This window comes from Marmota marmota, unplaced genomic scaffold (assembly GCF_001458135.2).
Source record: "Marmota marmota marmota unplaced genomic scaffold, marMar, whole genome shotgun sequence".
Taxonomy (NCBI): Eukaryota; Metazoa; Chordata; class Mammalia; order Rodentia; family Sciuridae; genus Marmota; species Marmota marmota.
This window is the reverse complement of record NW_026000243.1, coordinates 3,424,990-3,451,728: the sequence shown is the minus strand read 5'-3', so window position 1 is coordinate 3,451,728 and position 26,739 is coordinate 3,424,990. Positions and strand designations below refer to the sequence as shown.

Here is a 26,739-nt window from a genome sequence, read left to right as displayed (position 1 = left end):
CCCACCCCCACCTCCCGGCCACTAGTCTGTCTCTCTGTCTCTCTCTCTCTTTCCGAAAGCAATTGTTGGACAAGGTGAAAACCCTACAATAGGGTATGGTCAGAAGAGGAGACTCATGGACAGAAGTGACCAGGGTCTAGGGCTGCCAGGCTGGCCTTGCAAAGCCCATAGGTTTAATTCCTACCCCTAAGGGATGACTTAGGAAGGGGGACCTTTCAGAAGTGGCTAGGTCACAACAGTGGGGTCCTTTTGAATACGATTGGTGCCCTCACAAGAGGCCCAAGGGGTACCTCTTGTCCTTTCCACCATGTGAGGTCAGAGTGAGAAAACTACCATACAGGAACCAGATGTCTGGCCCTCTCCCTACTCTGAATTACCTTTGTCTTAGACTTCCCAGCCTACAGAACTGTCAGAAATAAGATTCTGTGGTTTACAAGTCACCTAGTTTATGGTATTCAGCTACAGTAGCCTAAATGGACTCAGAAAAAAAAATGCCTAATTTAATTTCAATTTCAGAAAAACAATAAGTAAAATTTTAGTTATAATTATGTCCCAAATAAGTATTGCATGGAATGTATTAATGACTGATGATTATGCTGAAAAATAATGCACTGTTTATCTGAAATTCAAATTTAACTGGGCATCCTAGACAACTGGGCATCCTAGACTCGGGTTTGGCTGATCTGCATATCAAAGGAAGTTGTTAGTGAGTTAGCTAATCCTAGGGCCCCAAACTGTCAAAACATTGTCACACATGGCAGGATCATATCCCTATCCCAGGGCTGCCAGGTAAAGAGGTTCTGCCCTGTCCAAGATTCCTGACTCAGGAGCTATTTTTAAAAACCAGTGGGAGCTAGTTTTTATAAAGTACTCAAGATTTGATTTTGTTTGGGTATCAAGTGTAGCCCAGACCCACTGAAGTTATTCAGGTTGTCCAAACCTAAACCTGCTCTGCTGCCTGCCTAACCCTGCCCCACCCATTCCTTCCCACACAAGCCAAGACCAGGCTCAGCTCCCCTCCCTCCCTCCGCCCCTGAATGACCCTGCTTCTTCCCCCATGTGACCCTACCTGGCATGTTGTGGCATGACATGCCCCCTCCTCTGGGGAACTGTGAGTAATAAACTTTCTATTCAATGGCAGTGACCTCCTCTTCTGTTGACCTCACTATACCTGAATAAATACAAAATCCTAAGTACTTTTCAAACAGCCCCATCCAAACTTCCCTCCAGGAGACTGCATAGATTCTCTTATAGGCATAATATACATGGAACCTTTCAGATGAAGGGACCTTAAAGGATGGGGATCTAAGCTTTTCTTTCTAGGGACAGAAAATTGCAAGGAATTATGTTCCTCTTCTCAACTGTCCAATGGCCAGCATCAGGATGAAGCCACAGTCTCCTGACACTCAGGCCTGTCTCTTTCCTGGGTTCTTCCCTGATACCCTCCAACAGATGGGCAGCCACCCCACAAGCCCACCCAAAAGTTGTGTCAGGGTCCTTGGCCTCTGAAGCTCTCAGAACCCCAGTGCTCTCCTCCACAGCCTCAGAGAGTGGGGAGGTGCTCGGCTTGCTCCCCAGCCCCAGCCCACCCCTGGCTCCTCTTCATGGATCCTGGAAAGAGAAGAAAGGCTTTTGCCATCAGCAGAGGATATGAGGCAAGGCTGTCCCTCCTCTGAAAATGTGTCCTTCCCATCCAAAACTGACTACCCTGCCAAAGGTTCATGCCAGGGCTGCTGATCAAAGCTTGGCTGCCACTCAGAGCCGGCAGCCAGATCCTAGGACCAATGCCTTCTCCCGGGCACAAGTCCATAGGGGGAAGCTGCCTCTTGGGAGATAAATCCTCTGTTCGCATCTTGGGCTGGAGCCACCCTATTATATTATGAAATACAGAAATATGACACGGGGAATAGATCATCCAGAGAAGGAGGGGGTGGGTTGGAGGGGGTGTTCCTTCCAGTGTGGGTGCCGGTTCAGTCCCTCCCTGAGGCTGGGCCAGCCTGGCCCTCCCAGGGTTTGTGTCCTGCACAATCTCTTCATGTGGTCATGAAGCCCAGCCCCAGCCCACCTCTGTGCAGAATCCCAGGAAGGGAATGGCAGCAGGTGGCCACAGAAAGCCGCAGGAGGCAGCAGGGCCAGGTTCACTCCCTGCACTGCAACCTCAGGAAACTCACTCCCTGGGCTCCAGTTCCTCATCTACAAAATGAAGGGTTGGATCAGACACCCTGGAAAGGTGCTCCAGTTCTGGCAAGCTGCAGATCTATAACTTAGAGCAAGCTGAGAGAGGCAGAGAGTACAGCAGGGGTCATGTGGTGTGGGCTTTAGGGACTATCAGAGTGCCCTCCCACTCTTTCCCTGCAACACCTGGCTCTCTTCCCTCCCAGAGCCTTCCAGACTTCAAGGTCCCTTATCATAGGCCAAACACTATGTCTGATTTCCAAAGGCAGAGCAGCTCCAGAGGAGGGGCTGGGGGATCAAAGGATGAGAGAGAGAGAGGAGAGAGAGGAGGGAGAGGAGAGAGAGAGAGAGAGAGAGAGAGAGAGAGAGAGGCACAAGTACACACAAAGAAAGCAGGCTCAAAGGTCCACAGAAAAGATCCCTCAGGGCAGCTGGCAGCTCTCCAGTCTGAAGCCCTTAGCTTTATTGCATGGGCCATTGTAAAGCCTGTGGGCACAGGAGCTGGGTGGTCTGAACTTGAATCCAGGCTCTGTCACCTTCTATCCTCCCTGTGCCTCAGTGTCCTTGTCTGTACCATAGATGCAACAACACCACCCATCCCATGTCAAAGAATGGTTTTAAGGATTGAACAAGAATCACCTGGCAGAGTAAGTTAGCATTAAGCCCAGCTTGTGAGACTATCACCTGTCCTTCACTGGATTCTCACAGGCCCTGGGATCCACCTGGACACCTGCATTCCCTAGATGCTGTGTCAGTGTCAGAGTGTCAGAGTACAGCGGGCCACAGGGTCCTACAAACCCGGTTTCAAACCTGAGCTCCATCACATATTAAGCTTTCTGCCTCAGTTTCTTCAACTGAAAATGGAATGATATTAATCACAAACACATGTTAATGTTGCCGAGGGATTTGAAATATGCATTGAGAAGACCTTGTAAAGAGCATGGCAAGGAGTAAGGGCTCTATAAATATTTGTATTATTATGGGCTCCCTTCCCCCAGAGCCTGCATGCCCCAACCTCAGCTCCCCAGCTCCAGAGATCAGACAATTGTAAAAATCATAGCTATCATATTGGCTTCGTTTTCATAAAAACCGGTCCTGGTTTCAAAGTCCCCAGATTGCTAGTCAATTCTGCTCTTCCACCATGTGACCAGCAGAGGAAGGAAGGGCCTCATCCCTGCAGGACACTAAGCCCTTTCCCAGGAGGAGGCCTGGGAAAAGAAGGTCCTCTGGCCCTTTAACCAACCCAGGCTGGTGGATGCTTCTCCTGTGTGGTCTGGGGATGGGACAGGCTGCATGTCTGGGCAGTGGCTTTGGCACCCTCCATGTCTCTTCCAAGACACCTAATCCCAGGCATGTGGGACAGCCAGGCTCCTTCCTTTTTCCTCCTGCTTCTCAGGGCCTGATATGAGAATGGAGGTCACATGACCTTCATGTGGAAAGCCAGCAAATCCACAATCCTAGAGGAAGAACAGACGATGGAAAAGGAAGGAAGAGAATGGGCTAAGTCCAGAGGGAAACCTCCCCCATTCCCTGGGAGTTAGCTTCCCGCCCTACCTGCTATTATCCAGGTAGAGGACTAGGCCTTGACCCTGGTGTAAGGACCAGCCAGGCTGGAGAGCCACTTGACCTGAGGTACCATCTTCCAGTGCTACCTCTGTTTCCTCCAGCTTCAAGCCTCCTGCTTGTCCCCAGAGGCCACTCGCCCGCCCACCACTGGCCTCCATTGGCCCCAAGCTTAAGCTGCTCAGAAAAGGGGTGAAGACTCGCAGCCCCCAGGCCTCTCACTCTCCATTAAGCAACCCTCGCCATCTGTCACCCCATCACCCTGTTTCCCATCTGTCCAGCTTAAGGCCTAGAGCCTCTAGCACACCTGAGTCATGTGGCAGCCACTTGTCCTAGCCTCTTCTGTGAAGAGCATCCCTTCTGGCTCTAGGGCACAAGGCTGGATGCAGGGTCTGGGGCAAATGGCCCTGTGCAGTGCTATACCTTACCCATACATACAGTCCAAGTGACAATGGGCCCACATGGATCCCCAAGCAGCCATAACCAGGGAAAGCAGAGGGTGATAAAAAAAAAAAGGGACACAGCAGGTGGGGGAGGTAAGTGGGGAGGGAGACTAGAGGAGGCCCTGTTGCCAGGCAATCAGGCCTGCTCAGGGCCTCTCCAGGCAGTTTGCATATCAATGAGCAGCCCAGATTTAGTACCAGGGTTGGGACACCCACACACTGCATTTCCTCCAGGCTGCCCATATCTGAGGGCTCAGCCTGCTCTCCACTGCCCACTGGGAGGCCTGGTGGCTTTGGAAGGAGCAAAGCAGCCACTGCCACCCACACTAGGCAACTGCCCCAAGGGTATTAATCTGCCCCCACAGTCCAGCCTCCCAGATCACTATTGGGAAACCAGAGAGATAAATGTCTCCTGGGTGACCTCAGGGATCAGTGGGAGGGTGGGTGCACAGGTACATGTAGGCAGACAGGTGAAGGACAGAAACCCAGCCCTGAAGAAATATACCCTGGCATGCTCATTTCTGGGCACATGATATATGTTCTGCATGGTGTGTATGCTGCACATGCGCCAGCCAGGGTCCATATTTATGCATGCACATGGACCCCCCAGGAATTGCCATCACAGTCACATGAATCAGCCAGGGCAGCTAGGAGGCTGGAGACTGGCAGCACATTAGCACCCATGGAGCTGGAGGGAGGTCTTGGAGGGAAGCCGTGGCCCCAGAAGCTAGTGACTTGCAATTAATAATTCGCCCCCACCCCCGGGTGATTTGCATGCTAGTGGAGGTTTCTGAAGTCCAAGGTGGGGGGCTCAGTGTCTGAGGTGTATCCCCAGAGCAAGTTCAGTGAGGGGAAGAGATTAAGGAGGGGGAGGCGAGGGGCACAGGGCTAGAAGGGGCGGGAGAGTGGGCTGTGAGGAGAATCAGCAAATGATAGAATGTTCCACCTGGAAGATACCTTCAAGGCCACCAAGTCCCAAGGCTTCATTTGCATATGAGAAAAGTGCCAATCAGGGGAGATTTATAAAAGAGAAATGAAGCAAAAGAAAAGAAAGAAGACAGGAGAGGTGAAAAGATCAAGAAGAAAAGAGGCAAGGAGAAAACCCGGGTACAGATCGAGTAGCCCGGGGGCTTGCCTTCTCCTTGCCTTCTCCTTTGTTTAATGAACACATCTCCCTTTTTCTCTAATTAGGTGAAACAAACAACTTGAACCAGAATTTGTATTTCCCAGAAAGCACACGCCAGGACACAGTAAATATGTCATTAATCATCATTCCCAGGCAGAGGAGCAGCTGGGCTGGAGAGGAGGGAAAGCAGTCAGAGGACCTAATTAGAGCCCAGCCTCCCTGCCCCCTCCCACTGGCACCCACACACAGGCTCCCTGCCACCACGCCCAGAGTCCAGCAACTGGAGGTGGGGGTCCCCAGGCAGAGTCAAAGTTATATAAATATCCCTTGTTAGCACCTCAGAAGAAAGGAGGTGAGAAGAACAATGCAGTCCCCTCCTCCGCTCCTCCCCTCACCCCACCCCCAGGTCTTATTCTCATCCAGGAAATTGTTCTTATTATCACTTAGCTATTTATAGTCACAGTGAGGTTTGCTGAACAGCCCCAAGCCAGCCTGGTGCTGTGGTGCTGGCTCTAGCTGGGGGATAAATTATATGCCCTCCAGACATTTTTTGGACCTCAGTCAAGCACCCTGGCTCAGAGGCCGACCTGAAGACTCTGGCCCTGTGGGCTATTTGGCCTGATCCCTTTGTCTGCTAGGACTGGCCACATCCTTCTCCTCTGGTCCCTGTGCCCAGGACCAGTGCCTCCCAGTAAAGAAAGTGCTGAGTCCTCAGGCCACCAAGGCCTGGCTGGTGTGCAGTATAGGAGAAAGTCCAGAGCTAGTGCCCTGTGGCTCTCCCTAGAATGTCATAGTCTGGCTTGGACCAAAGCAGGATGTGTTGTTTTGTTGTTGTTGCTTTTGTTGTTGTTGTTTAATTTTGAAATCAGGGTCTCAATAGGTTAACCCAGGCAGGCCTCAAATTTGAGATCCTCCTGCCTCAGCCTCCCAAGTTGCTGGGATTGCAGGAATGCACCACTATACCCAGTGATGCATTGATCTAGGCTGAGGCTCAGGCTAGGTTCTCCTTGTCCCAGAAGTCACAAGCTTTGCCCCGTGTTGAGAAGGATCACCCCAAGCTGAGACTAGATTCCAGCAGCCCACAGATTTCTGCTAGTTACCTCAGTAGCCATTCTCCTCCAGAGTACTGAATCAGTAATTGTTTCCACCTGCAAAGCCCAAGTCATAGGAACTGACCTCTGGCATCTCAGGAGGCTGGATGGGGTCACTCATTCTGAAATACCAGTCTACACTCTGCCCAGTAAGTTCCTCTTGCTCAGTTTTCTCTTGCAAAATAAAGATAATGCTCTTGAGAATGAGAAGCAACCCCATTGTTATTTCTTGGGAGGTTTTGAGGAAGTAGAGTCATCTATTCCCTGGCCCCAACTGGGGCAAAGCACGGCTGCTTCCAGTACCTCTTCCAAAGTGAAGTCCCTCCCAGGATGAGACAGAAAGTCTTCAAAAGATGAACAGACTCCAGTTTCTACCCTCCCACCCAGACACCCTCCCCAGCATGTGACTCCCTTAATGGGCCCCAAACTGATGGGGAGGTAGCTAGAAAGGAGAACAGGGGAGGGCAGAAGGTAGCAGCCCTGATGAGAGAACTAGGGACAGAATGGCATTTTGATCCAGTAGGAAACAGCAATGGCCCCAGAAGAGTGGGGACCAATGGCTTTAGGACTTGTCTTGGTTTCCAAGAGCTTCCATAACAAAGCACCACACTCTGGTGCTTAAAACAGCAGTGCTTTGTTCTCTCACAGCTGTGGAGGCCAACAAGTCAGAAATCTGAGGTGGCGGCAGGCTGTCCTGCCTTTCAAGTATCTAGAGAAGAAGGCTGTCTGTCTCATTCAGCCCTGGCGGCTCCTCTTACATGTGGCAGCATCATTCCGATCTCTGCCTCTGTCTTCACATGGTTGCCTCTGATTCTGTGTCATCTGCTCCTCTCAAAAGGACAGTCATTGGATTTAGGGATGACCCTCCCTAAACCCAGGAGGATCTCATCTCCAAACCTTAAAGATTAATAAGTACTTAACTAATCTGCAAGGCCCTATTTCCACATGGGATCGTGTAAGTTTCTGGGTAGACATGAATTTGGGGATACAGTTCAACCCACTGCACGACCCTAGTCTTTATGTCACTACCAACATAAAGTATGAGTTTAGTCAAGTCCTGTCTCCTCTGTTAATTTCACCTGTTTCCTCCCCAGTCAGATGGAAAATAATGATATCTGTCCTGCTATGATTTGGTGGAGGCTCTAATGAGATAGGGAAGGGAAATGGTTTGAAAAGACAAAAGGGAAATAATTAAAAGTGGATGTGCATTGATTCTGCCTACATCCCTACCCTGCTCTGTCCTTGCCTCCATGCCCCCAGTCGCATCCCCTTCTGCAGACCGCAACCTTTCAGGGGCCACAAGCAGCCGCCCATTGCAAACTACCTCCTTGCTTTTCGCACAGACCTAAGACTCACCCTGACACCAGAGGCAAAATAGATGTCAGTTCATTTCTACATAAAACCTACTTGAAGCCTGATTTCCATTAGCCCCAGCCTGATTTCTTTTGTGCTTTTAGCTTACAAGTCCAGGCCGATTTTCATGCATGATAATAATATTTCTAGTTGCTTTTTCCTTCCACACCCCAGCACTCATGCCAGGGAACCAAGAGTAACCTCACCCCCAGCTCTGCAGAGAGACTGAAACCCTGGTCTCCTGAGCTGACCTACACACCCATACACTCCATCACTGCTCTCTCTTCTCCTCTCTGAGCTGGGCCCTGAGCCACCCAGGCCAACACAGCCCAGTGACATGGGGCCTTCTGTCCCTTTTCCCCCTCCTCTTCCAGACCCTGCTTCGCGATGGCAAGCGTGAGAGCATCGTCAGCACCCTCTTCATCTCCCCTGGTGATGTAGAGAATGGACAGAGTATCGTGTGCCGTGCCACCAACAAAGCCATCCCTGGGGGGAAGGAGACTTCAGTCACCATCGACATCCAGCGTGAGTACTGACCAGCCCCACCTGGCCTGGCCAGGCCCAGGATGGGAAATATCTTGTACCCCTGCCCACAGCTGGGGCCATCTGAAGGCAGAGGATGGGCCAGACAGCTCTGTGGATTGGCCAGTTTGTGTGAATGGGCACAAAGGACTATCTTGTTCTTATTGTCATGTGAAGCACAGATGAGAGTCCTCTGCAGAGGGCATCTTCGAGTCACATTCACATTATATATCCACGTCAACAGTCAGCAGCTGGCCCCACTGGCCTGCTGGAAAGGGAGCCAAGGCCAAGATGCTGGGAGCTGACAGGCACTCAGGGTCCAGAATGGGTCATAGCCATGTGCCCTGGAGAGGATCTACAGAGCTGCTCTCATGCAAGGGTTGGTCAAGGGGATAAGAGGAAGAGGAAGAAGGATGGGTGTTCATTCAGCTCATGCTTTACATGCATTGTCTCCTTTAGTCCTTACAACAGCACTTGGAGGAAATATGATTGTGGTCCCTAACTGGGGAGAGTGAGGCATCAAAAGGTTGGTTAATTTTCCCAAGGCCACAGAGGGGGACAGGCACCTGAGCTTTCCAGAGCCCACCCTGATAGCCCAAATTCTATACTCTGAGTCAGCCTTCAGCAGGTATGGCTATTACCGTTGATATCAACAATCACATGCTGTTAAGATCCACCGGCATCACATCCCAAAAGCCACCTAAAGGAGACCCCTAAATGTCCCCTAAAAAATCCCCCTAAAGTGCCTGTAAGCCCCGGGAGCTCGACAAGGCCTTTCTCACAGGACCAGTATAGGGTAGGTTTAAAGTATCATCCCTCAAAGGTGGACTTCTCCCCTCTCAGATCCCTCCCTGCCATGGAACATAATGCCACTACATGCTGGTGACCTAGCCATAGTTGGTCATAGACTCTGAGTGACATGGCTGGAGTTGTAGGGTGGCATTCATGGTCTCCTCAGCACTTCACTCATTTTTGAAGAAATGCTTTACAACACTTCCTGACAGCCCTGACTTGTCTAAGGGTTCTTGACTCTGAGCATCATGTGGCTCCCCAGGGATGTGGAGTCCACAAGAGCTGTGCCTTAGGATTTCTAGAGCCTATCTTGGCATCCAGAGAGCAGAAGTTCCTCCCTCACTGCCAGCATCCTGACCCCATTTAGATTCCAGAGAGAGAAAGAAATGGTTATAAACATCAGGAAGGTCCCAATGCCTGGAGAGAATGGTGGAGTTCTTGGGAAGGCTTATCTTCACTATCTTGCCAGCAACTAAAAATCCCCTTGACCCCACAATTCACACCCCAGGGCTACTTCTTCCAGTTACTCTTCATTAATGAGAGTAGAGAGCAGCAGAGCTCTTGCTGAGCCTAAGGCAGGAAGCTAGAGGGAGGTGCCTAGAGCACAAAATTTAAGAAGGCCTCCCTTGATGGTGTAAGTACAGAGTGGGTCCTGAGAGGGAGGGCCTCCTTCAATTTTGCACCTGAGGTTCCTCCATTTCTTGGCCCTAGTCCTGCCCTGGCTCTCAGCACCACCTGCTTCTGTCCCAGTGAACTGGGGTTTGGAGCACAGGCCCAGCTCTGAGAGGAGGCAAGATGCTCTTGGGCTGGACAGTGTGACAGCCAGAACAGCTCCACCACTCCCGAGCTTGGCAGGCCTGAGCTTGTCAATCTTCACATCCCACCCCCAACTCGGGTTTCTTGTCTGATCTGACCAATGATGTCTCTAGGATTGACCATGAAGAAGAGCTCGCTCTCTCTAGACAAAAGCCAGATCTGGGGGAGGCACAAGGTATCCAAGCCCCTGAATATCTGTGGCCACTTCATGGAGCCCCTGATCTCCTTCCCCCAATCCTGGGCAGGAGACCTATACCAGCTACAGAATCCCATACAAAACCGACAACCTAGCTGACTCTCCCAGGACAGCAGCCAGGACCCTGGCAGGGAATGGGGGAAGTAGCAGTGTTTCTGCTCCAGGCCACTCTCCATCACCCAGAAGAACCTCTCCCAGCAACAAGAGAGTCATCATAGTAATAGCCCACCCGGCTATTCAAAGACATCCTCTAGATGCACTCCAGCAAGAGGATCAATTTACCAGGCTGCACATGCTCTGGGGTCTGTATCAAGATGTCAAGGGCCTCTCCAGGTCTCTGGGCCCTGCCTGACTTTGCTTCCAAGGACATCTCAACTGTATTAGGAGGGAGGCATCATGACTGAGGTCAGGCTCAGAACCCTGGTCTCCGGTTTCCTGGAAGGACCCATCCAAAGCAGCACAGGGTAGTCGTTAAGGCTTGGCATTCTTCCTGGTTTGAAAACTGAATCTGCCACTTACTGAGTGACACTCACCTGGTTAGTTACTCACTGTGCCTCAGTTTTCCTATTCATACATGGCGGTAGTCAGACTTACCTCCTGAGGTTGCAGTGAGAATTTCATTAAATCACTCACGTCAGCCCCTAGCACCATGCCTAACTCATTAGGAGCATTGTAGCCAATGCATTAGGACAAACAGCCACAGGTACATGGCAGCCACTCCCCAGGGAGCCCCCCCCCCAGCCCTAACAGGGGACAGGCCTTTATCCATTTGCCCCTGGACTCCATCTCCCATAACCAGAAGGTGTTTATAAGTGCCTGCCAAGCAAAAGCACAGCCTCTCCCTCAGCTCCCTCCGCCTCCTCCTTCCTCCTCCATTGATTCATTTGTTCATTCTGTAAGCGTCCGACTGTTTGCCGTGGACACCGTGGGCTGGATCAGAGCCGCCTGTGCAAACCTGCTCATTTTCTCAGTCAACCAAGAAGCATCCAGACTCAGCAAAAGCACATTTGTTGTTTGTTTCCCTTGGTCTTTATATGTTACCCAACGGAAGACAAAGCCCCCAGATTGAGTAATGGGAGAGAAAGCTTAACACTCCCAAAGCCTCGCCACATCTGGACTCCATGTCCAGCTGCCAAGTTTCAAATGGATGTGCTATAAAATCACTGAGTCATGAAGTTTCTCTTTCCCGCCCCCTCCTCCGTGTAATACTTTCCCTGAAAACACACACATACCCACATACACACACGCACGCAGGTTGATGATAGAAACACTAACAGACTCTCAGCTGTAACATCTGTTCAATGTGATCTCAGTTCCACTAGCTACATCAAAGCTGCCCTCCTGCAAGTTATGCAGCCGACATCACAAGTGGGATTAAAATCATGTTTAATAGTTGGATATGACATAAACTATTTATACTTCGGGAGCTTGGCAGACTCCTGGAAATTCATATCCTGCACATCCAGAGGAGACGGGAGAGGAATGGAGAAGGCATCTCTGAGTCTGGAGTGGAGGTGTGCAGGTAAAACTGATGTGTGTGTGGAGCCCTCCTGGGACTGCTCTCCTGAGGCTCTTCAGGACAGGCTGGGGACTAAACATATTGCAGAAAGGAAGGGAGAAAACAGAAGAGAGGCCTCCACGGGCTAAACTGATAATGGCAGGTGTGTGGTGGAGCATCAGGCAGAAAGAAGGGTCCTCCAATAGGTGGGCTCCATTCCCCTGCCTCCCAAGAACCCAACACTTTGTAAAGGACACTTAGCTAAGGGATGGGCCTTCTATCCCTCAAATTTCTCCCCTAATTCTATGGTGGGTTCCTAGATTCTATTGAAATGACACCTTCACTTCCTCAAACAAAAGCTGGTTTCACAGTATTGGAATTCATCATGTGAGGACACGGGCCAGCTGCATATTGGGTCCAAATGACAATCACCAAACCCCTATGCCTCCAGACATGCTTCTCCACAGCAAGGTGCAACCTCCCCTCTGGGTCTCCACAGGTGATCAGCTTAGCCACCAGCCCTGCATGGAAAGAGGGTCAGCTGCCTGATTCAGCCTTGCTCTCGAAGCTGGTAGGCAGCAGCTGGGGAGAGGATGTAGGATTGTCTAGGTGGGTGGGCGAGGGTCCTAGGAGGTAGAAGGAGAGTTCTCATGGCTATTCCTTGCCAGATACATCTTTGTGACCATTTGCATTATTGGTTGAAATAGCCACCTGTGTTAGTTAGCTTTCCACCACTAAAAGAAATACCTGGGATAATCAACTTATAAAAAGGAAACGTTGATTTTGTATCAGAGTTTTGGAGGTTCTAGTCCACGGTTTATTGACCCTGTTGTTTTGGGTATGTGGCAAGGTAGCATATCATGGCAGGAGAGTATGGTGGAGCAAGATGGCTCACCTCATAACCAGGAAGCGAAAGAGAGAAAGAGGAAGAGACCAGGATCCCACAGCATTCCCCACCCCCGCCAAAAGCACATGCTCAATGATTGAAATACCTCCCACTAGGGCCCGCCTCTCAAGGTTTCCACCACCTCCCAACAGTGCCTTGTAATTGCCCACAAAAAGGTAGCAGACCAGCTGCTCCTGCACCAGATGCTTCCCAGTTATGTAGTTCCCATCCTGAACTAGGAGATATTATGAGAATAGGCTTCCAACATAGGTAACTACCCACTGCTCAGATCATGGAGTTCTTTCCCCAGCATCTGCAGATCCTAACAAGTCCAGTGGACACCTCACAGGCCAACATCTATGTTCCCACACTGGCAGTGAAACATGGCACTAGCATGCATGGGGGTCAGTAGTCCTGACCTCTCCTCCAGCCTTATTCCGCAGCTACAGGGTCTCAGAACCTCACCTGCCTCAACTAGGTGCCCACACCCAGTGGCCACAGTCTTTTTCCCTATGCTTCTTTTCACAGGGAATCAGAGTGATCAGTATTTTTCTTGATGGCCTCTACAGAACTGGCTTCCTTACTTCTTTTTCTGGGCTGAAACCCCTGGCAAACCCTCATGACCTTTCACAATTTGCTTTGTGTGCTGGTGGGGAGCAGCCCAGGGTGCTGGCTAGCACGTGGGAACTGAAGTGCCCTTTAAGTCAGCCTAAAGTTGAAAGCCAGCCTGGCCTCCAGGCCGTGACAAGGGAGAGGGTCGAGCACTGGATCATGGCCTCCTCTCCCCTGGGGTGCAGATGACGCGGGGGCAGAGTCTGGAGCTATGGGATCCCAGCAGCAGGGTGACCCAGCCTGGAGGAGGTCGAGAGCAGCTGCCCCTGAGCAGGGCAGGGCCAGGCTGACATGAGGCCATTTGTGGGCTGATCTCCACCTCTCTTCCTCTCTGCTGAAGACCCCTCAAACTCTATTCCCATTTTTCCACCTCTCAAGTCTGTTTTTCCCTCTCCCTTTTCTCTATTTCTTGTTATTTTGTTTGGAGTTTCTCCTAACACCCTGTCATTTTCTGTCTCCGCCTTCTGGGTCTCCCTTTGTCTTTTCTGCTTTCAGTGTGAAATTTTCCTGTGATTATGCATCGCTGCAAATATGTCTGTCTGTCTCTGCCCATCTCTCTGCTTCTCTAGGTTTCTGTCTCCTTTTTTCATTCTTCTGCATTTCTCAATCCGTGTCTGTCAGTCTGTTGGTCCACCCATGTCTCTGTCTCTCTCCCTCATCTTTGTACCCATCCCTCTCTTTCCTCTCCCTCATCTCTGTACCTCTCTCTCTTCCTCTCTCATCCCTCCTCTCTGTTTCTGTCTGTCTGTCCCTCTCTGTAGTCTCTCCCAGGTCTCTGTTACCCTCTGTGTCTCTGTCTCTCCAACATGTCCATGCCACTCTGCTTTCCTCCCAAACCATCTGTGTAGATCTCACTGTGTCTTGCTGTTGCTGGTTCCTGTCTTCCTGTCTCTCTCCCTCTCTCTCTTACTTTCTGTCTCCTCCACCTCCCACCATTTAGCACTTCAGAGTTTGGCTTCTTATCGTGTCAAATGAGAAAACTGTAGCCCCAGCCCTGGGAGCTGAGGGACTGGTGACACCAGTCAGGACTCAGTGGAGATGATCATGCTGATGAAAGGCTGTAAATGCCACTTTCAAGTTACCAGATGCCCCAGAACCTTCACACAGAGAGAAACAAACAGACATTTCAAAGACAGGAAGCTGGTACTGAAATGGAGCTGGGGGTCCACACTCCCCCAAACCCTGCACCTGCTTCTCCTCTGCTTCCTGAAGTGTTTTGTTCTGTCCAGAAGCTGGAGGCTGGACAGAATGCTCCTGAGACCCAAACAATGGCAGCTCCCCGAGGGACATTCACTTCAATAGCAGGCCTTGAATCCACAGAGGGGCCAAGGTCCCCCCAGGACCCTTGAGGTTTGCACCTCCAGGGAGCAGGAGCCTCCTGCTGAGCCCCTCTTTCTGAAGACCTCAAGCATGGTGGCTATTCTGAGGGCGCCATATGGTGGCATCTCTGGCCTTAACCTCCTTGTGTTCCAGAGGGTCTTTCTGCCCTAAAATTCCACGCCCCTCCTCTGCCCCGTCTACAAGAGAATCTCTTCTCCCTGCAGACCCCCCACTTGTCAACCTGTCAGTGGAACCGCAGCCGGTGCTGGAGGACAACGTCGTCACATTCCACTGCTCTGCAAAGGCCAACCCAGCTGTCACCCAGTACAGGTGAGCATCACTGCGGTGGAGGCACAGCCTGACCTCAACCCCCCACCCCGTGCCTGTCACGTAGGATGTCACTTATCGTCCATGCATGGCTACCATGCGTGATTCACTGCAGGTGTCCAGATAGCCTTGTAATCAAATAACCCCCACACCCACCCACCTGCTGGCCAGGTGGACTCTTCCCTTCCTTCATGCGGCACGCATGCCTCTTCCACAGGAGGCAGGATACTGTGCCCCTCTTGTTCCAACAGCTTGGTTACTCGGTATTTCTGAAAAGAAGGAAAAAGGCTCAGGAACAAAAGTTAAAACACACCAGAAGAGTCAGGAGAGTCACTAGACTCTGTTTGACTGCTCAGGGTTCAGTGGGAGCCTCAAAACCCATGTGTTCTTGCCACAACATTGATAAAACCATCACTGTTTTTGTTTTTTTGTCTTTTGGGGTTTTTTTTTTAGTATTAGGGATTGAACACAGGAGACTTTTTACCCTAAGCTACATCCCCAGCCCTTTTTATTTTGAAACAGGATCTCACTCACTTGTATCTTTGCCTCTTAACAGAGCTTCTTAAAGGCAAGAACTGCAAGTTAGTCACTTATGGCTCTCAGCATGTAACACAGCGCATGGCATCAAACTAGGGCTCCTTATGTGCATCTGATGGATGCGATCTCTGAAGGCCCAGAGCTGCTCCTCTGGGAGCCTCCCCACCTATGTGCATCGCCACACAGGATTCCAGAAACTAAGTGATCTGAGAGTTTCTCAAATGCAGGCTGAGGATACTTACCTCACCTCCTTTGGATGTTCCTTTGTGATACTCACCAACGCCCTAACTCGGCCCTGTCCTTTCCCACCAGCCCGGGCTCCATGGCAGGGCCCAGGGCATCACTTCTGCATGGATTCGGTCATTAAGCTGCAGCCTCAGAAAATGCCAAGGAGGACAATGGTCTCAGTCTAGGAAAGCAGCCGGCCTTAGGAAGTGGAGGACTGGGGAGACAGGAGGCAACACAGCCCCAGCAGGCAGAAGGGAAGGAAATGGGTCAAAGAGGCAGCGGAGACTCAGGTTGCACATAAGGAACAGCTCCCTGCAGCGTGGATAATTAAGCAGCCTGGGAACAAGGAACCCAGGAAGGACATGAACCTTTCCCTAAGGACATTTTAAAATAGGATGAAAACCCATCTGCCCTGCCTGATTTAACCCTTCCCTACCCTGGATGCAGTAAGATCAGGTGACCTTCAGGGTTCCTTCCAAGCCAAGGACCCCTGGCTCCCAGAAATTGTGCAACCCATTCAGGTCCAGCAGGCAGGTCTGATATGGCTAGGGTCTGGCGTCTGTCCAGAAGTGACTTAAAGATCCAGAAGGAAAAACCAAGACTCCTTCTCTCTGAACTGTCACCCCAGGCCTGCTGGGCCTGGGCTGCTCTCCTCTGTCTGCTCCCATCCCTGAGTTCATGGTCCCCAAATACCAGGTGTGACATGCCCAGAAAACTCTGCTAATCCCAGTTTCCCAGGGCAGCCCCTGTCACCTAGAGAGCCCCCACCCAGGACCTACCCCTGCCCCATTCACCTTCACAACCGGACCCCAAATGACTGCTGAATCCCAGAGACAGGGACAGACAGATTCCAATTTCCACTTCTTGTCACTGCCAAGATCCTGGTCATCTGAGTACTTAGTGATCAGAGACTGGACACACAGCAGGATAAGACCCAGAAGATAGAGCCTCTGCCAGCAGGTCACCCCACACCGTGGCAGGTTATGCAAATGTGCAGGAAAGGAGGCTGCTGAACCTGACTGCCAGGGCCACCCACTTAAAAAAACAGCAAGAAGACCAATGATAATAAGGACAAGGTCATTATAAAGCACATGTGGTCAATCGTGAAAACTCGTGAATCTAGGCAAAGAAAAGATGGCAGTTAACGGGGCTATATTGCAACTCTTCTCTCATTTTGAAAGTTGGGATTTTTTTCAAATAAAAAGTTAATAAACACACAGAGAACATACAGGTTTCCCTAGACACTAGGATCCTGTGGGATTCCCTTCCTCTCTGTCCCACTCTGGAGCTCAGGGAACCCCAAGCGAGACCCTCCTGTATAAAGGAGCCCTGAGGAGCAGGAGGGGCACTAGTTCTTATTCATCACTGTCCATCATGATTAGCCAAGGGCCCTGAAAACGTGTTAGTGCAGGCTTGGGCTCCCTCCAGGATTCCAGAGGCTTTGGGGGAGCCCTCTGGCACCCAGGAAAAGGCAGGAGAGTCCGGGTAGGCTGAGCTGCAAAACAAAGGAGGTGGAAGGGCTGTGGAGAGAGGAGGCTGCGGGCACCTGCGGGCACCCGAGCCCACCCACACCTGCTCAGCCCCTCCCCACCCCCACAAGACCTCACCAAATTCTCCTTCTAGATGCAGCGTTGGAACCCAGGGGGAAAAGCCTTAAGCAAATCCCATCACATAAGTACATTGATTTTTCCCAACTGACTTTGACACGATTACAGGGATCTTTGTTTCTTTATTTTGATTCGTCTTGATTGCTTCCTCTCTGGTCTACCTAAAAGGCTGTAATCTCTGAAATTAGAGATTGGCCCTCCCCCAAGCCAACATCCCAAAAGGGGCACGGCTGGGCAGAGAGGCTGTTATTTCAGCTGCCCCCAGGGACCTGGGGCGAGAGGTGCTGTGGGCTTTTTCTTTGGAAGGTTTTTCTGTGTGTCTCCAGCAGACAGCAGGATGGGGGGCTGGCACTGCCCAGACGAAGCGCAGGGCTGTTCAATGCTCCAGTGTGAGGGCTGTGACATGCCAGGCCTCCTGATTCTGTGATATAAATAATTAATCCTCTTACATTTGTTCAGACCAAATTAGACATTGATTGGGAAAGGCTTAAGCTGACTCAATTTCAGAGGGGCTGGGAGAGGCGGTAGAAGTAACAGCAGATGCACTAGAATGTTCTGACCCCCAAGAGGAAGAGGAGCCACAGACCAACAGGAGGAAAGGGAAGAGATGAGAGGGGGTGGAGGCTCTTTGGTTTCCAGCCCCATGCTATGGCTGGAGTGCAGTGGTTAGAGCCTTTGGGCTTGTGAAAAGGCCCCTCAGAGGGCTGTTTAGTGTGGGAGGGAAGAAGAGTGGGAGGAAAGACTGCCTGGACAGGCTGAGCAAGATGGGAGCAGAGGTCTCTGGTGGAGTGGAGGGAGGGGTACCGCCTCAAAAGGCCCTGGCCTTGGGTTCCTGAGGATCCTACCCCCACAGCCAGCTCCTGCTACAGCTCTGAGAGAGCCCCCTCCCTAAGGGCCCCAGTCAGAAAAGGCCTAACTTCTCCCAGAGGCCCTGGGGAAGAAAAACACCTGGGCCTGCCCATTAGACCCAGTAATCCTGGCCCCAAGCCAGCCCCAGCCTCAGCCCCAGTCCCCTGGTGCTGAAAGCAGCCAGGAGCAGGGGCCTGACTTGGGTAGAGCAGAGCTTCTTCCTGCCCTCCCCACTGCTCCAACCCCCTCGCTTCAGCCGAGTAGAAGAAATAGGGTCTGGACACAGATCCCCGACTGTGTGTCTGAAACTGAATTAATCCACCTCAGGCAGGGGCCGTGCCTGACTATTAAGTCTGGTCATTAAATTAAACTTAGGAATTGAAACGATTCATGAATAACTCATAATGGTTTGTTGGGAAGCTCCTTAAGCTCTCAGGGAGCTAAGCTTTGCTCTTGTTGTTAAACCATAATTGTTATTATTAATCGTGTTCTTAATAATTACCCGATATTAATTCAAGATAACAACCGTGTGGTGCCAGCCTAGGTGTTCCATGGGATGCACAGAAGTAGTGTCTTTCGGGACTAGACCAGACTGGGCCAAGAACTGATGGAGGGGAGGGAGGAGATGGGACTCAGTAGTACCAGGAAAGATCCAAGAGCACAGGAAGGGGAAGAGAGCAGCCAGCAGCCACAGGGGAGCCGTGGCTGTAGGGCACCAAGGTGGAGGCTGAGCAGCCTCTCCAGCTTCAGAAAGACACAGCCCTAAAGCTGCCTTGAGCTACAATAGGAGGAACCTGGTTAGAAATTCTGTGATTTCAAAGAGAGGGACTGCTATCCTCAATAGGATTGATTATACCAGGAAAGCGGTGAGCTCTCTCTCCTTGGAGATCTGCAAGGAAAGGTCCCACCTTCACACACGTGCACACGCACACACATGTACATGCTCATACCCACGTGCAAAGGCTCACATGCACACACATTCTCGATGCATGCAAGCACCCTTACGGGGCTGCAGCTCTGCAGACACATGGAAGGGACCTGGTAGCTGGTCCAATGCAGCAATTGCCATCCCAGGGTCAGTCAGAACCAAGCCAAGCCTAAGGCTTTTCGGTCTCTGCCACCTCCATTCCCTGCGGTACTGATTGGCATCTGAGAGAAACCTCCTGTCTTCCCCCCCCAACTATGAATCAGGGTTGATGGAGATGTGACCTTGTAATAATAAAGGCAGGTGAGAGAGCAGAGGCTGCGGAGGAATCGGAGCAAGCGCCAACCCTGGGAGAGGTTGAATGGACTTCCAGGGAGAGCAGGAGCACCAGAAGGGCCCTGCCCTGAGAGCAGGAGTCAGGACTGAGAGCTGAGAGAGGGGGGCATGTGGGAAGAGAGGGACAGGCAGGCACCTCACACCCCTCCCACATCTCACTGTGCTTGAAAACCAAACTTCCTGGGGCCTCGGTTTTCTCTCTGTGTGTAGGGACGTGTGTGTCCACATGCACACTGGTACATAGGCATGTAATCACTAGACCTTGAACTCCCAGGGCATAGATTCATACCCCTTTTCCAATGTTTCCCAGGGTAGGGCCTATGACAGAGCTCAGAGCAGAACATCCAGGCTATTTGGTGTCCAACAGTTGGGTTGTCCATGGTCTAGCCAGGCAGATGGGCTGGCCAACCCGATAACCAAGATACCTCCCTCCAGAATAACCCACTTGTCAAATGCCACTGACTATGGCCCCAAAGCCCACCGCCTGCATGACCTATGGGAGGGTACAAGTCCAACTCCTCCCTGAGCCTTTGAAATAACCCCTGTGCAGAGACAGCCCCTGAGAGAGCTGCTTTCTTGTGGGATGGGGGCATCCAGCTCCCTGAGGGACGGCCTTGCATTCGAGATGCACCCAGCACCCTGGCCTCTGTTGCAGATGGGCCAAGCGGGGCCAGATCATCAAGGAGGCCTCTGGGGAGGTGTATAGAACCACTGTGGACTACACATACTTCTCAGAGCCTGTGTCCTGCGAGGTGACCAATGCCCTGGGCAGCACCAACCTCAGCCGCACGGTGGACGTCTATTGTGAGTACAGAAATTGGGAGCTTCTCTGCATGAGCAGAACTGGGTAGTCTCTGGCCGGAGGAACCATGGCTGGATTCATTGCATGCAACATAAACATCATGCTTCCCAAGCGTACAGTGCATTGTACTTTGCAAAAAGCTTCCTTGTCTAGGGTTTCATGCTTATTTTGATCTTCAGAATGACCCAGCTCAGACTGCTATAACAAATTACCACAGTCTGGATGACTTAAACAACAGAAACCAGAGTGCCAGTGTGGTTGGTTCTGGTGAGGGCTCCCTTCCTGGCTTACAAACAGCTGCCTTCTCACCTGTTATCACCTGGCACAGAGAGGGAAAGGGACCAAGCGCTCTTCTGTTCCTTCTTAGTTGTTGTTGTTGTTGTTTATTTATTTTCTCAGTATTGAGGATTGAACCCAAGGGCACTCTACCTCTGAGCTACACCCCCAGACCCATTTTTTTTTTTTTTAATTTTGAGACACAGTCTTACTAGGTTGCCGGGCTGACTTTACGCCTGTGATCCTCCTGCCCCAACCTCCTAAATAGCTGGGAATACAGGTGTGTGCCACAGCACATGGCTTCAAGCACATTTTCTAGGGATGGTACTGCCTACTTCTTGTGGACCTAAGAAAGGCTGAGTGTGGGGGACAGGGGTCTCCTTCTCACTTCCCAATCCCAGACCCCAGGTCCAGCCCAGGTAGAAGGGTAAAGGAATGGGCCCAGTGGATTGAGATGGCCCAATAACCTGCCCTTTCCTTTCCTCCTGTCACAATGCTGGGGGCAGCAGGAGGGTTGCGGGAGCTCCCCAGCCCACCTGACGCCTCTCTTCTTCTTCCTCCCCATCATAGTTGGACCCAGGATGACCACAGAGCCCCAGTCCCTGCTCGTGGATCTGGGCTCTGATGCAGTCTTCAGCTGCGCCTGGATTGGCAACCCGTCCCTCACCATCGTATGGATGAAGCGGGGCTCTGGCGTGGTGAGTCCACCATGCTGACCCCAGGGGACCTCTGGCAGGGTGGGGGCATAGTAGGACAGGAGGGCCCCTCTCACAGTTAGGTGAAGAGAGTCAGCCTCCAAAAGAGGATCCCATAAAGAGGAGAGGGAACCCAGGTGCCCACCTGTACCCATCTCACCCTGAACACATTCAGCTTTTGCAATTTTGCCCTATGGTCAACCTTATAAAAGCAGGTAGTCAGTAATATGGAGTTTGGGGGAAGTCACTTGAAAGACTTTTCAGTTCTCTCCCAGCCCAAAATGTTACCCCTAACCTTGGAGTTACCCTTTGCTTTCTTCCTGGGGTCTTCTTTTGAAATGTATGTATTCTATAGTGTTCATGAGTTTGCCAGATGACCCTCCACAGGAGAGGGAGACAGAAGGAACTAAGCCTCTGAGATGGCCAGTAACTGACCAGAGCCACACGGGTATTAGCTGCCAGAGCCAGGTCTCAATCACTGACCTATCTAATGCCAAAGTCTACTTTCCTGTCATCGCCCCAAACTGTGTCCCAAAGGGATACTGAACCTGACTCAGACAACACAGGTCCAGGACCCTCCACCATTCAGCCACAGGGTAATCTCATCCATGGCCAGCCTGGGAGAGGATGAGCCATTGAAGGTAGAGGATGGTCAGCATCCCCTCTCTCTGGAAAGCTGGGGGTACCCAGCCAGGGAGTCCTCCCTCCACACACTGCCCACAGGGCTGCACCTGGACGTACTGCAGCAGCGTCTCTGTGTAGGTGGGGGCTGCTCTCCACATCCACAGGGCCCAGTCTGCCTACTGCCTTCCCACCTGGGCTTTTACCAGGACACTGTCACCTACTCACTACCAGGCCTGCCTCTCAGCCACCAGGATGAGAGACAAAAAGAGTGAATCCTCGGGCTGGGGATGTGGCTCAAGCGGTGGCGCGCTCGCCTGGCATGTGTGCGGCCCGGGTTCGATCCTCAGCACCACATACAAACAAAGATGTTGTGTCCACCGAAAACTAAAAAATAAATATAAAAAATTCTCTCTAAAAAAAAAAAAAAAAAAAAAACGAAAGAGTGAATCCTCGCCCCCCCCCTTTGTGTCTGACCCTCCCCCCATTTTTCTAGGTTCTCAGCAACGAGAAGACCCTGACACTCAAATCTGTCCGCCAGGAGGATGCTGGGAAGTATGTGTGCCGGGCTGTAGTGCCCCGGGTAGGAGCTGGGGAGCGCGAGGTGACCCTGACTGTCAATGGTAAGACCCCCCAGGAGGGTGGGCTGGGGCGGAGGGTGCACCAGGCATTGCCCCAAAGAGACTGTCACTGGCTCTGGGCCTTGCTACCACCTCCAGCTATGGTCTTTAGTAGTTATGTCTGCCCCTTTTGGAGTCCTGGTCAGAGCCAAGGTGGGAGGTGAAGAAGAACCTGGGGGGTTTTCTGATCACGTCTCTCCTTTTTGTTATGTTTAAAGGGGTCTCATAGTAGCTGATGATTTTTTATCCTGGACAGGAAAAGAGTCAGAGGTCACCCTTGTGACCATATCCCTTGTCTGCCCTTTGATCTTGACCTGGCCATGGGGAGTTTAAAGGCACATCCCCCACTTTTATGGCCAGACTCTTCCCATCACACAGAGCCACTCAGCCGTGGAGAGCTGTCACCACCCCAGGGACCAGGTGTGTAGGGTCCTCTTGAAGGCGAGGAACATGTCTTACTATACACAACGATAATAATGACAGCAGGACAGTGTTGTAATAGTGGGAGTCTGTCAATAGCTATGGTAGAGGGGCAGGATCTTCAGATCAGATCTGGATGCCAATGTGGGTGGCCATGGAGAAGCTGGGACCTAGCCCAGGCCAGATCCAAGAAGGTGTGGTGCCAAAACAGAAACCCCAATGTCCCCACTGAGATGTGTGTTTGGGCTGTGATAAAGCTACCTATTGGAGAGGGTGAGAGACACCAAGGCCATGTCCCTCAGCCACCTCCAAGGGTTTGACCCCATTTCTGGTGCGGTCATGATCCTTTGGGAGACCCCTGCTCCCACCAAAGGCTACCTGGGATCAAAAATCTAAGCCACAGACCCAGCTGTGTAAGCCTCTAGATCTGGCTCCAGACAGGGGCCTGGGAGGGGACTCTCTGAGGGAAATCATCCTGTTGGCTTCATCTCCACCCAGGGAGCTGCCCACTGACAGCCTCATCTAGTCTCCCCCTTTGCTAGAGAACTAAAACCAGCTTGGTGCTTCCTCAGCATCCCCCTCTGTGTCCCCATTAGCCAGCTCCCATTCCAGGTGTATTTCCTTTCCTCTGCCTCCCCAACAGGTATGGCAACCCCAGAGAGAGGGTGAATCTGCCCAGAAACCAGAGCGTTCACAGACCACCTGTCCAGGGCAGAACCCCAGCTCCAGAGCGCTCCAGCCTTCCTGTGTGTCCCCAGGATGCCACCAATAAATTGGCACTGCAGGGCTAAAAATAACAGCATCTGATCGCGCCTCCGTATATCCATGGCAACACAGGCTGCAGCCTTTTCCTGCCGGGCCGGTGTCTGACACTCGGCTCAGTGCACCAGGCCACAGTGAACCAGCCATCTTCCCACTGCCCACTCTGGGGAGGGCGCTGGGGAGTCAGGCTGTCCACGCCTGCTGCCAGCTGCAGTCCACACTCCTGGGACCCTCAGACTCACAAGTGCCTTCCAGGGTCCTGGAGCCAGAGGCTATTAACTGAGCATCCTCATTTCTGGGGAAAAGGGTGAATAAGGAGGGGCTGACATCTTTCTGTCACTTGTAGACATTCAAGCACTTTAATGGAAATTAAAAGAGGTGTTTTTTTGTTTTTGTTTTTGTTTTTGTTTTTTTAAGAGTAGAAATCCCCACCCCAACCTGCACCCTGGGGAACTCAAGCTTTGGGCTGGACACAGCAGCCTGGGCCCTGGCATTCACCTGGGGTTTAATTTTTCCATCTCTCTCTCAACCTCCACGTCTTTCAGCAAGAGCTCCCCTAGGTTGCCAGGCAGAGAAAGGCTGAAGGGATTGAAGTAAGGAAACTGCTGTTTACTTCTGCCAGTCTAGGGCTGCCTGGCACTGGGGCAGGAGGCTGGATGAAGTGGCTCAGGGAGAAGAGCCTGCCAAGCCCCATCAGAAACTGAACCTTCTGTCCCCAGCTTTGGAAAATAGGTGGACGGGTAGTGAAGCCCTCGGACAGGGGCCAGGCATGTGTCAAAGGCATGTGATGGCATAGAAGCATCCAGAATGGAGCTGAGTTCCCATCACAATAAATCCCTGTTCCTGGGCACCTGCAGGCCAGAACCCTTTGGGGAATAAATTGGCACGGATCTCAACTGAGCTTGCTTAAACCAGGTAGCTGCAGGAAGGGGAAGATATTTGCCATTGGCTGACTCCCTCAATCCCATTTTTTTTTTATCCTGGCTTTTGTTTTCACTTAAGGAGCCCATAAATGCATAGGCATTTGCTGATAGTTTTTAGAATCTTGTGAACCCCTCTGGGAATTCGTAGTTCCTGGGAAGTGAAAGGAAAAGATTTTATGGTATCATCACTGTTTAGCCCAGCAGCAAATCAAAGAACCATCCATGTTCCAGAAACATGGAATCTCATCTCTTTAGACCAAAGGCCTCTTGGAGCCAAAGAGATTCAAAGGCAGAAGGCAGGGCTTAGCCCACTCTTACAGCCATCTGAAGGGGGAAGTCCCTGCCCTGAGGTTACCCACCTCTTCCCAAACCCTTTGTATCCTAACCTCAAGAGAAGCCATGGGAGTGGCTCCCAATACCTTTTTTCCCTTGGCTGAGAGCTACTCATGGAAATGCAAATCTGTTTTAATTAAGGTGGCTAATAAACAGCAATTATGTTTGCAGCAATTTTTGTTTTGTTCCCAGCATAATTTTGCACATTCTCCCCATCATTACTCTTATCTGTCTTTCCTAAGACATCACCCCTGAGATGGGGAAGGGAGTTCAACCACACCCCATCCCCCAACCACTTATCCCAGCTAGAAAATTAGCTGAGCAAATGGTTGTAGTAGCTGTTTCTCTTTCCCACTTTCAATGTCAGGTTGGGATCACACAGAAAAGACTTAGGTTAGATAACTGGCAGAACTGGAAAAGAAGCACTATAGAACAAGTTCTGCTTCGGGTGGACTCTCCCTGTTGCCTGATGTGCCAAATGTGACAGGCACTCTCAGAACTTGCCACCCATAAACATGTCAAACCTGCACGCATATTGGATGGGATAATATTGAGGTCAGTTTTAGAGCTGTGGTCTCACTGGGGCCATCTAGGTATGTGTGTGGAGACAAGATTATAAACTACAGGATCTACTGAGACACACATTGGATTAAGATAGTGAACATGGGGCTGGGGATATGGCTCAAGTAACAGCGTACTCGCCTAGCATGTGCAAGACACTGGGTTCGATCCTCAGCACCACATAAAATAAAGATATTGTGTCCACCTAAAGCTAAAAAATAAATATTAAAAAAAAAAAAAAGATTGTGAACAAGGCCAACACATTTCACCTATCCTGGGTGATTTTGGCCCCTGGTAGAGGGACAGCACCCTTTTTCTTCCTTCGGAGGAACCTGGCCGAATACAGCCAGTTTGTTAGGCAAGAGCGCCCTCTACTGGAGAATTGAGAAATGGCTTGAACTCCAACAGCTGCCTGGGCGGGAGACATTCATTAGGGCTGTTTTCCTTCATCATGACGCCTGCCCCCATTGTGGAGCTTCCCAGGTTCACCACCTCCTTCCTAAAGCTTTCCCAGAGCGCCAGATAGAATTATTCTCTCTCCCCTGAAGTCGGTTGGCAGTTTATCTGCACTGCTTCTGTGCTATGAACGCTCACCACCTTTTATTACAGTTATTTATGTCTTCTGGGGATTCTGACTTAGAAGCATTCACTCATGATCCCTTGAGAGGTTTACAACTTAATGCCTAATTTATCTTCAAGTCGCCTACCTTGCACTCTACCTTGCACATGTGAGCCTTCCGTAAATGTTTGCTGAATGCTTGGATTAATGAATACACTTTTGAACCCACCACAGAGGGTGCCAGCTGGAGACTTGCCCTTCCTGGATCCCTAATGTGTTGCTGTCTCCCCAACAGGACCCCCCATCATCTCCAGCACCCAGACCCAGCATGCCCTCCACGGTGAGAAAGGCCAGATCAAATGCTTCATCCGGAGCACACCGCCACCAGACAGAATAGTGAGTGCTCCAGGGAACAGGGCAGGCCTGGCTCCCCCACCCCCAGAAGCCCAGGGGTCACCTCTGCCAAGAGCCCAGCAGTCAGCCAGTGGGGGCATACCTCCCAGACTCACTTTCCTCAAGGAAAATCATACCTACCTTGTCTCTCTTGGGAACCCATCCTGAGAACAATTACAGGCAACCTCCTTTCTTGGATCAGGAGTGTTCCCAGGATGTGTCTGCCATTTGGCTGAGCTCAGGGTTAATGATTCTAACCAAATCTGCATCCTGGGGAAGAGGGGAAAGATGAATGATTTCTTCTATTTCCTGGGTTCAAGGCCAGTCTGGCAAAATCATAAGCTGAGTGGAGTTTACAGTTGGCTACTGCTTTCTGTGCCTCCCAGAGCCCTTCTCTAATAGAGTCTCTTCTGCCCTTAATGGCAACAGGGAACCCCTCATCCTGCACCATAAGTGCTCCCCTCTGAAATGACTGATCCATTCTTCCCTTCCTCCAGCTGTACCCTGAAAGACAGTCAAGGCACCCTGTGAACTGTTGCCCACCCTTGCTCCCACTCCCAGGTGTTTGCATT

At 51.2% G+C, this 26,739-nt stretch overlaps 1 protein-coding gene across 6 annotated transcripts in view; it reads left to right on the top strand.

The window, feature by feature from the left end:
- Kirrel3 (kirre like nephrin family adhesion molecule 3) overlaps positions 1-26,739 on the top strand; it is a 557,396-nt gene that overhangs the window by 514,925 nt on the left and 15,732 nt on the right. For all 6 annotated transcript variants that reach the window (XM_048796103.1, XM_048796102.1, XM_048796106.1 and 3 more), the window contains exons 7-12: positions 8,126-8,276; positions 14,618-14,723; positions 19,858-20,006; positions 20,851-20,978; positions 22,093-22,219; positions 26,070-26,170. In XM_048796103.1, the coding sequence (XP_048652060.1) occupies positions 8,126-8,276; positions 14,618-14,723; positions 19,858-20,006; positions 20,851-20,978; positions 22,093-22,219; positions 26,070-26,170 (762 nt within the window). The remainder of the gene's footprint in view (positions 1-8,125; positions 8,277-14,617; positions 14,724-19,857; positions 20,007-20,850; positions 20,979-22,092; positions 22,220-26,069; positions 26,171-26,739) is intronic.